Source organism: Oncorhynchus nerka, linkage group LG14 (assembly GCF_034236695.1).
Source record: "Oncorhynchus nerka isolate Pitt River linkage group LG14, Oner_Uvic_2.0, whole genome shotgun sequence".
Lineage (NCBI taxonomy): Eukaryota > Metazoa > Chordata > Actinopteri > Salmoniformes > Salmonidae > Oncorhynchus > Oncorhynchus nerka.
This window is the reverse complement of record NC_088409.1, coordinates 87,986,598-87,997,547: the sequence shown is the minus strand read 5'-3', so window position 1 is coordinate 87,997,547 and position 10,950 is coordinate 87,986,598. Positions and strand designations below refer to the sequence as shown.

Genomic DNA, 10,950 nt, shown 5'->3' with positions numbered 1-10,950 from the left:
ATGGGGATGGATGTTGGTGACTAGGTTTGTAACATGTTGGTATGTGGATGATGGATGGATGTTGGTGACTAGGTTTGTAACATGTTGGTATGTGGATGGATGTTGGTGACTAGGTTTGTAACATGTTGGTATGTGGATGATGGATGGATGTTGGTGACTAGGTTTGTAACATGTTATGGTGATGTGGATGATGGATGGATGGATGTTGGTGACTATGTTTGTAACATGTTGGTATGTGGATGATGGATGGATGTTGGTGACTAGGTTTGTAACATGTTTGTGGATGGATGTTGGTGACAGGTTTGGTATGTGGATGATGGATGGATGTTGGTGACTAGGTTTGTAACATGTTGGTATGTGGATGATGGATGGATGTTGGTGACTAGGTTTGTAACATGTTGGTATGTGGATGATGGATGGATGTTGGTGACTAGGTTTGTAACATGTTGGTGTGTGGATGATGGATGGATGTTGGTGACTAGGTTTGTAACATGTTGGTATGTGGATGATGGATGGATGTTGGTGACTAGGTTTGTAACATGTTGGTATGTGGATGGATGTTGGTGACTAGGTTTGTAAAATGTTGGTGTGTGGATGGATGTTGGTGACTAGGTTTGTAACATGTTGGTATGTGGATGGATGTTGGTGACTAGGTTTGTAACATGTTGGCATTTGGATGATAGATGGATGTTGGTGACTAGGTTTGTAACAGGTTGTTATGGGGATGGATGTTGGTGACTAGGTTTGTAACATGTTGGTATGTGGATGATGGATGGATGTTGGTGACTAGGTTTGTAACATGTTGGTATGTGGATGGATGTTGGTGACTAGGTTTGTAACATGTTGGTATGTGGATGGATGGATGTTGGTGACTAGGTTTGTAACATGTTGGTATGTGGATGATGGATGGATGTTGGTGACTAGGTTTGTAACATGTTGGTATGTGGATGGATGTTGGTGACTAGGTTTGTAACATGTTGGTATGTGGATGATGGATGGATGTTGGTGACTAGGTTTGTAACATGTTGGTATGTGGATGATGGATGGATGTTGGTGACTAGGTTTGTAACATGTTGGTATGTGGATGATGGATGGATGTTGGTGGCTAGGTTTGTAAACATGTTGGTATGTGGATGATGGATGGATGTTGGTGGCTAGGTTTGTAACATGTTGGTATGTGGATGATAGATGGATGTTGGTGACTAGGTTTGTATCAGGTTGTTATGGGGATGGATGTTGGTGGCTAGGTTTGTATCAGGTTGTTATGGGGATGGATGTTGGTGACTAGGTTTGTAACATGTTGGTGTGTGGATGGATGTTGGTGACTAGGTTTGTAACACGTTGGTATGTGGATGATAGATGGATGTTGGTGGCTAGGTTTGTAACATATTGGTGTGTGGATGGATGTTGGTGACTAGGTTTGTATCAGGTTGTTATGTGGATGATGGATGTTGGTGACTAGGTTTGTATCAGGTTGTTATGGGGAGCGCTACAAAGAGAGATATGGAGATATAAACAGCAGTTAATCCCAGTGCTGGGTCCCCCTGTCCCATTGTCTCTCAGCGGGGTGGTCTGGAGGGACAAACACAGTCACAGCGCTCGTGGTGCAAGAGATGGACCTCCTCTAGGACCCAGCGGACACGAGCTGTCCGACGCCGTGAAAAACCTCCCACCTCAGGAGCATACTTCAACACCTAGAGAGGAGAGGGGGAGGAATAGTGAGTGAGGAAGAGGGAAAGAGAGAGAAGGAGAGAGAGAGGTCGGGGAGAAGGCAAGGACAGGACAGGAGAAAGGGAGAGGACAGAGAAAATGACTTGGATGGAAAACAATGAGATGCTTGTTGGCTTGCTGCCATCTTGACCAATAGTTAACCCCTGTCCACCCTCCTGTATCAAACCTCATAACAGCTATATTCACAGTCTGTTCTCTCACACACACATACACAGGAGGAGGGCACTTAATCCTAGCGGTTAGAGGCGAGCCAGCAACCGACTATTTCCAGTTCGACTCTGGGGATCTGACAGAAAACATCTGGCAAACGGAGGGTTGCTGGTCTCAAATCTATTGCTGGTCGTGTGCCCTTGAGCAAGGCACTAAACCCCCATAACACCTGCTCCACAGGCCCAGTGTGGCAGCCCCCTGTCCCAACCTCTATATGCATGTGCATTCAAAGGGGTTGCCTGTTCACCCCGCTATCATCCAGAAGGCGAGGTCAGTACAGGTGCTTCAAAGCTGGGACCGAGAGACTGAAAAACAGCTTCTATCTCAAGGCCATCAGACTAAACAGCCATCGCAAACAGAGAGGCTGCTGCCAACATACAGACTCAAATCTCTAGTCACTTCAATAAATGGGCTTAATAGAGGTATCAATAGTCACCTTAAATAACACCACTTTAATAATGTTCACATATCTTACATTAGACATCTCATATGTATATACTGTATTCTATACCATCTACTGCATCTTGCCTATGCTGCCCGGCCATCGCTCATCCATATATTTATATGAACATGTTCTTATTCATTCCTTACATTTATGTGTATACGGTAGTTGTTGTGAAATTGTTAGATATTACTGCACGGTCGGAACTAGAAGCACAAACATTTCGCTACACTCGCATTAACATCTGCTAACCATGTGTAGGTGACCAATAACATTGGATTTGAGGTAAAGCAGACCTTGCGTACAGTGATCTTATTCTGGCAAAGTGTTAAAGGGAAGTTACAGGACACCAACACACACACACACAGTCACACAGACACACACAGTCACACAGACACACCACGGCACAAACACACACACACAGTCACACAGACACGGCATACACACACAGTCACACAGACACACCACGGCACACACACACAGTCACACAGACACACCACGGCACACAGACACACCCCGGCACACAGACACACCCCGGCACACCACAGACACACACCGGCACACAGACACACACCGGCACACAGACACACACCGGCACACAGACACACACCGGCACACCCCAAACTGGATTCCTGCAGCATAACCAGAGAAGCAGCATGAAGAGGCAGATGTTTCCAGACAACGTGTCCATGACAGAATGGAGAGAGAAGACAGAAGAGGTGTAAAGGAGGGAGAGAAAGACTGGTGCTGCAGTGCTGTGATTGTTGATGCAGTGCTAGGCCCACAGTCGCTCTCCCTCTCTCTGGGATTATACTGTAGCCGGGAGGCTGAGGGATTTTCCCTCTGGTTTATAATAAGAAACATGAAGTGTTCAGTGTCAGTGGGCCTGATAAATGTCTGTACAGTGAGTCTGTACAATGTGTACAGTGTGTCTGTACAGTGTGTAGAGTGTGTCTATACAGTGTGTAGAGTGTCTGTACAGTGTGTAGAGTGTCTGTACAGTGTGTCTGTACAGTGTGTCTGTACAGTGTGTAGAGTGTCTATACAGTGTGTAGAGTGTCTGTACAGTGTGTACAGTGTGTCTGTACAGTGTGTACAGTGTGTCTGTACAGTGTGTAGAGTGTCTGTACAGTGTGTACAGTGTCCGTACAGTGTGTAGTGTGTCTGTACAGTGTGTACAGTGTGTCTGTACAGTGTGTAGAGTGTCTGTACAGTGTGTAGAGTGTCTGTATAGTGTGTACAGTGTGTCTGTACAATGTGTAGAGTGTGTCTGTAGAGTGTGTCTATACAGTGTGTAGAGTGTCTGTATATTGTGTCTGTACAGTGTGTACAGTGTCTGTACAGTGTGTAGAGTGTCTGTACAGTGTGTACAGTGTGTCTGTACAGTATGTAGAGTGTCTGTATAGTGTGTCTATACAGTGTGTAGAGTGTCTGTATAGTGTGTACAGTGTGTCTGTACAATGTGTAGAGTGTGTCTGTAGAGTGTGTAGAGTGTCTATACAGTGTGTAGAGTGTCTGTATAGTGTGTACAGTGTGTCTGTACAGTGTGTACAGTGTCTGTACAGTGTGTACAGTGTGTCTGTACAGTATGTAGAGTGTCTGTATAGTGTGTAGAGTGTCTATACAGTGTGTAGAGTGTCTGTAGTGTCTAGTGTGTACAGTGTGTCTGTACAATGTGTAGAGTGTGTCTGTAGAGTCTGTACAGTGTGTACAGTGTGTCTGTACAGTGTGTACAGTGTGTCTGTACAGTGTGTACAGTGTGTCTGTACAGTGTGTAGAGTGTCTATACAGTGTGTAGAGTGTCTATACAGTGTGTAGAGTGTCTATACAGTGTGTAGAGTGTCTATACAGTGTGTAGAGTGTCTGTACAGTGTGTAGAGTAGTACAGTGTGTAGAGTGTCTGTACAGTGTGTAAAATCTGTACAGTGTGTAATGTCTGTACAGTGTGTCTGTCCAGTGTCTGTAGAGTGTCTGTGTACTGTCCAGTGTGTACAGTGTCTTTCAGTGTGTACAGTGTGTGTCCCAGAGTGTCTGTACAGTGTGTGGCCATGCTGCTGCTCAGTGTCTGTACAGTGTGTAGATGTTTGAACAAATCTTGGTACTTCTCTGTCCTATAATCTCCACCCGTGAAGCCAGAAGAGGACTGGCTCTAATTCTACTCTCTTTCTTTCTCTCTCGGAGGACCTGTGCCCTAGGACCATGTCCCAGGACTACCTGACATGATGACTCCTTGCTGTCCCCAGTCCACCTGTGCTGCTGCTCCAGTTTCAACTGTTCTGCCTTATTATTATTCAACCATGCTGGTCATTTATGAACATTTGAACATCTTGGTCATGTTCTGTTATAATCTCCACCCGTGTCTGTACATTTCTTCTCTCGGTGGACCTGAGTGTCCTGCCCCAGGACACCTGACATGTGACTCCTTGCTGTCTGTACAGTGTGCTGCTGCTCCAGTTTCTGTTCTGCCAGTGTGTAGAGTGTCTGTACAGTGTGTAGAGTGTCTGTACAGTGTGTAGAGTGTGTGTACATTGTGTAGAGTGTCTGTACAGTGTGTAGAGTGTGTGTACATTGTGTAGAGTGTCTGTACAGTGTGTAGAGTGTGTCTGTACAGTGTTTTTGTACAGTGTGTACAGTGTGTATGTGTGCGTGTCCAGCCCGTCCTAATAAGAGCAGAGTGGGAGCAGAGTCCTAACCAAATGGAAAAATAAGGAAACATGAACAAAGAGCTGAGGTACAGCTACAGGTGCAGGTATAGCTGCAGGTACAGGTACAGGTATAGCTGCAGGTACAGGTATAGCTGCAGGTACAGGTACAGGTATAGCTGCAGGTACAGGTGCAGGCACAGCTGCAGGTACAGGTGCAGGTACAAGTACAGGTACAGCTGCAGGTGCAGGCACAGCTACAGGTATAGCTGCAGGTACAGGTGCAGGCACAGCTGCAGGTACAGCTGCAGGTACAGCTGCAGGTACAGCTGCAGGTACAAGTACAGGTACAGCTGCAGGTGCAGGCACAGCTGCAGGTACAGGTATAGCTGCTGGTACAGGTGCAGGTACAAGTACAGGGACAGATGCAGGTACAGGTATAGTTGCAGGTACAAGTACAGGTACAGCTGCAGGTACAGCTGCAGGTACAGGCACAGCTGCAGGTACAGGCACAGCTGCAGGTATAGGTGCAGGCACAGGTGCAGGTACAGGCACAGCTGCAGGTACAGGTTCAAGCACAGCTGCAGGTACAGGTACAGCTGCAGGTACAAGTTCAAGCACAGCTGCAGGTACAGGTACAGCTGCAGGTACAAGTACAGGTACAGCTGCAGGTACAGGTACAAGTACAGGTACAGCTGCAGGTACAGCTGCAGGTACAAGTACAGGTACAGCTGCAGGTACAGGTGCAGGCACAGCTGCAGGTACAGGTACAGGCACAACTGCAGGTACAGGCATAGCTGCAGGTACATGTACAGCTGCAGGTACAGGCATAGCTGCAGGTATAGGTACAGCTGCAGGTACAGGTAAGTCGCTCTGGATAAGAGCGTCTGCTAAATTACTTAAATGTAAATGTAAATGTACAGCTGCAGGTACAGGCATAGCTGCAGGTACAGCTGCATGTTCAGGTACAGCTGCAGGTACAGGCATAGCTGCAGGTACAGGTACAGCTGCAGGTACAGGTACAGTTGCAGGTACAAGTACAGGTACAGCTGCAGGTACAGGTGCAGGCACAGCTGCAGGTACAGGTACAGCTGCAGGTACAGGTACAGCTGCAGGTACAGGTACAACTGCAGGTACAAGTACAGGTACAGCTGTAGGTACAGGTACAGCTGCAGGTACAAGTACAGGTACAGCTGCAGGTACAAGTACAGGTACAGGTGCAGGCACAGCTGCAGGTACAGCTGCAGGTACAGGTACAGGCACAGTTGCAGGTACAGCTGCAGGTACAAGTACAGGTACAGGCACAGTTGCAGGTACAGTTGCAGGTACAGCTGCAGGTACAGCTGCAGGTACAGGCACAGTTGCAGGTACAAGTACAGGTACAGCTGCAGGCACAGTTGCAGGTACAGGTACAGCTGCAGGTACAGGCACAGCTGCAGGTACAGGCACAGCTGCAGGTACAGGTACAGCTGCAGGCACAGCTACAGGCACAGCTGCAGGTACAGCTACAGGTACAGGTGCAGGTACAGGCATAGGTACAGGCACAGCTGCAGGCACAGTTGCAGGTACAGCTACAGGCACAGCTGCAGGTACAGCTGCAGGTACAGCTGCAGGTACAGCTGCAGGCACAGCTGCAGGTACAGGTGCAGGCACAGCTGCAGGTACAGGTATAGCTACAGTACAGGTGCAGGCACAGCTGCAGGTACAGCTACAGGCACAGCTGCAGGTACAGCTGCAGGTAGAGCTGCAGGCACAGCTGCAGGTACAGGTGCAGGCACAGCTGCAGGTACAGCTGCAGGCACAGCTGCAGGTACAGGCACAGCTGCAGGCACAGCTGCAGGCACAGCTGCAGGTACAGGCACAGCTGCAGGCACAGCTGCAGGTACAGGCACAGCTGCAGGTAGAGCTGCAGGCACAGCTGCAGGTACAGGTACAAGTACAGGTACAGCTGCAGGTACAAGTACAGGCACAGCTGCAGGTACAAGTACAGGCACAGCTGCAGGTACAGGCACAGCTGCAGGCACAGCTGCAGGTAGAGCTGCAGGCACAGCTGCAGGTACAGGTACAGCTGCAGGCACAGCTGCAGGTACAGCTACAGGTGCAGGTACAGGCACAGCTGCAGGTACGGGTGCAGCCACAGCTGCAGGTACGGGTGCAGGTACAGGTACAGCTACAGGTGCAGGTACAGCTACAGGCACAGCTGCAGGTACAGCTACAGGTACAGGTGCAGGTACAGGTACAGGTGCAGCTACAGGCACAGCTGCAGGTACAGGCACAGCTACAGGCACAGCTGCAGGTACAGGTGCAGGCACAGCTGCAGGTACAGGTGCAGCCACAGCTGCAGGTACAGCTGCAGGTACAGTTGCAGGTACAGTTGCAGGTACAGGTACAGGTACAGCTGCAGGTACAGGCACAGTTGCAGGTACAAGTACAGGTGCAGGTACAGGTGCAGGCACAGCTGCAGGTACAGCTGCAGGTACAGGTGCAGCCACAGCTGCAGGTACAGGCACAGCTGCAGGTACAGCTGCAGGTACAGGCACAGCTGCAGGTACAGGTACAGGCGCAGGTACAGCTGCAGGCACAGCTGCAGGTACAGGCACAGGTGCAGGCACAGCTGCAGCCACAGCTGCAGGTACAGTTGCAGGTACAAGTACAGGTACAGCTGCAGGGCACAGCTGCAGGTACAGGCACAGGTGCAGCTACAGGCAGGCAGCTGCAGGTACAGGCACAGCTGCAGGTACAGGCACAGCTGCAGGTACAGCTGCAGGTACAGGCACAGCTGCAGGTACAGGTACAGGCGCAGGTACAGCTGCAGGCACAGCTGCATTCTAATGTTACATAACAGGTACAGCTGCAGGTACAGGCACAGGTACAGCTGCAGGTTGTCACAGGTCTTGGCACAGCTGCAGGTACAGGCACAGGTACAGGTACAGCTGCAGGTACAGGCACAGCTGCAGGTACAGGCACAGCTGCAGGTACAGGTACAGCCGTACCACAGCCATTCCTAATGTTACATAACAGGGCATGGTGTGTGTACCTCGTGTAGTTTGTCACTGGTCTTGGCCGTGCTGCAGGTACAGGTACAGCTACAGGTACGGGTGCAGGTACAGGTACAGCCGTACCACAGCCATTCCTAATGTTACATAACAGGGCATGGTGTGTGTACCTCGTGTAGTTTGTCACTGGTCTTGGCCGGGCTGCAGGTACAGGTACAGCTACAGGTACGGGTGCAGGTACAGCCGTACCACAGCCATTCCTAATGTTACATAACAGGGCATGGTGTGTGTACCTCGTGTAGTTTGTCACTGGTCTTGGCCGTGCTGCAGGTACAGCTACAGGTACGGGTGCAGGTACAGGTACAGCCGTACCACAGCCATTCCTAATGTTACATAACAGGGCATGGTGTGTGTACCTCGTGTAGTTTGTCACTGGTCTTGGCCGGGCTGCAGGTACAGGTACAGCTACAGGTACGGGTGCAGGTACAGGTACAGCCGTACCACAGCCATTCCTAATGTTACATAACAGGGCATGGTGTGTGTACCTCGTGTAGTTTGTCACTGGTCTTGGCCGTGCTGCAGGTACAGGTACAGCTACAGGTACGGGTGCAGGTACAGGTACAGCCGTACCACAGCCATTCCTAATGTTACATAACAGGGCATGGTGTGTGTACCTCGTGTAGTTTGTCACTGGTCTTGGCCGGGCTGCAGGTACAGCCGTTCCAGTTGTCTGTACCACAGGCACAGTTCCCCCCACAGCGCTGCACCAGTAGGCATCGTGGGAAGAACACGGCGTTGGTGGCCCTCAGCTCCTCCCTCAGGTTGACAGAGTAGTTCCGAGGTGTACAGCTGTAGTGCTTCACGTCATCATACAGACGGTCCAGGTCAACTATGAAGAGGGGGGGTCGGGGGAAGAGAGAGAGAGAGGACGGAGAGAGAGAGAGAGGGGAGAGAGAGAGAGACGGAGGGAGAGAGAGGGGAGGGAGGGGAGGGGAGAGAGAGAGAGAGAGAGAGAGAGAGAGAGAGGGGAGGGAAGGTAGGGAGAGAGAGAGAGGGAGGGAAGGTAGGGAGAGAGAGAGGGGGAGGGGGAGGGAGAGAGAAGGGAGGAAGAACATCATTGATTGCTGATTGCAATTTGTATTCACAGTTAATACCTTTGAATTAACAGTCTTGACAACAATGTTTTATTTCAACTAAGTGAATGTAAATGAATGTAACTGAAAGTGAAGGGGATGGGGAGAATGGAAGGTGGGAGGGAATCTTAATGACATGGATAATCAAGACACTAATTGTTCAATAAAAATTCATCTTGATTATAGTTTCATTGAAGTGGTTCAATTGATTAGCAGGTTTGGTGCTTTAACTGTATATAAAGTATATATTTTCTAGCACTGAGGCATTTTCAGCTGCCGGACCAGACCAAGAATACATCGAAATAAAAAGGAATATGGGAAGAACAGAGAAGAGAGAGAGGGGTGTTTGTGTGTGTGTGTGTGTGTGTGTGTCGGATTGGGATTGAACACAGGACCCTCAGAGCTCGACCTTGCGGCTTCCAACAGCTATCCCCGTCCACAACACCCTAGCAAGCCGCAAGCCTACTTGATGGTAATAGCGCCCACCGCTGCCCATAGTGGAGAGTTTTGAAGACATCTCCTGACGTCCTGCGTACCTGGACGGACGTGGCTGTTGAGACGTCAGCTCTATGCTCCACAGATTGATGTTCTTAACGAGCTGACAGACCCTATACTGTCCTAATGCTGCATAACAGGGCAGGGGACGTGTGTGTGTGTTCTAGGAGAAGCAGTGTAATCTATGAAAGGCAGTGGTGTGGAACTCTGCTGTGATACTGGCTCTGAGAGAGCGCTCCAAACAGAATGTGTATGTCACTCCAACACTCCAGAGAAAATGAATAGTGTGTGTGTATAGATGCGTGTTTGTGAACACGTGTGTGTGCAGGTGGAAATTTTGTGTGTCTGTATGTATGTATGTATGTATGTGTGTCTGTATGTATGTATGTGTGTCTGTGTGTCTGTATGTATGTATGTGTGTCTGTATGTATGTATGTATGTATGTGTGTCTGTATGTATGTATGTGTGTCTGTGTGTCTGTATGTATGTATGTGTGTCTGTATGTATGTATGTATGTATGTGTGCGTGAGTGTGTTTGATTGTGCATGTGTGTCTATGTGTGTGTCTGAATGTGTGAGTGTGTGTGTGTGTGCATGTGTGTCTGTATGTGTGTGTGTGTGTGTGTCTGAATGTGTGAGTGTGGCAATGTGTGAGTGTGTGTGTGTGTGTGTGTGTGTGTGCGTCAGTGTGTGTGTGTGTGTGTGTGTGTGTGTGTCTGTGCGTGTGTTTGTGTGAGTGTGTGTAGTGTCTGTCTGAGAGTCTGTCTGCAAGTGTGTGTGTCTGAATGTATGTGGCTGTGCCTGTCTGTCTTTCTGTCTGTGTGTGTGTCTATGTGTGTGTGTGTCTGAGTGTGTGTGTCTGTGTCTGTCTGTGTGAGTGTGTGTGTGTGTCTGTATGCGAGTGTTTGTCTTTATGTGTGAGTGTGTGTCTATATGTGTGTCTGTGAGTTTGTCTGTGTGTGTCTGAGTGCGTGTGTCTGAATGTGTGTGTGTGTGTGTGTGTGTGTGTGTGTGTCTGAATGTGTGTGTGTGTGTGTGTGTGTTTGAGTGTGTGTGTCTGTGTGTCTGTGAGTGTGTGTGTGTATTGTGTGTCTGAATGTATGTCTGAATGTGTGTGTGCGGGTGTGTGTGTGTGTGTCTTTGAATGTCTCTGTGTGTGTGTGTATGTGTGTGTGTCTGTATGTATGTCTGAGTGTGTCTGTGTGAGTGTCAATGTGTCTGTATGTGTGTCTCTGTGTGTGTGTGTGTGTGTCTGTATGTGTGTGTCTGTGTCTTTGTGTGTGTGAGTGTGAGTGTCTGAAT

General features: G+C 49.1%; 1 protein-coding gene across 1 annotated transcript in view; it reads right to left on the bottom strand.

Annotated features, from left to right (window-relative positions):
• Positions 1–315: 315 nt before the first annotated feature.
• pdgfd (platelet derived growth factor d) overlaps positions 316–10,950 on the bottom strand; it is a 100,107-nt gene continuing 89,472 nt past the window's right edge. Inside the window, exons 6-7 of the mRNA XM_065000514.1 lie at positions 8,696–8,910; positions 316–1,694 (exon numbers count right to left, since the gene is read on the bottom strand). Of these exons, the coding sequence (XP_064856586.1) occupies positions 1,560–1,694; positions 8,696–8,910 (350 nt within the window). The 3' untranslated portion in view covers positions 316–1,559. The remainder of the gene's footprint in view (positions 1,695–8,695; positions 8,911–10,950) is intronic.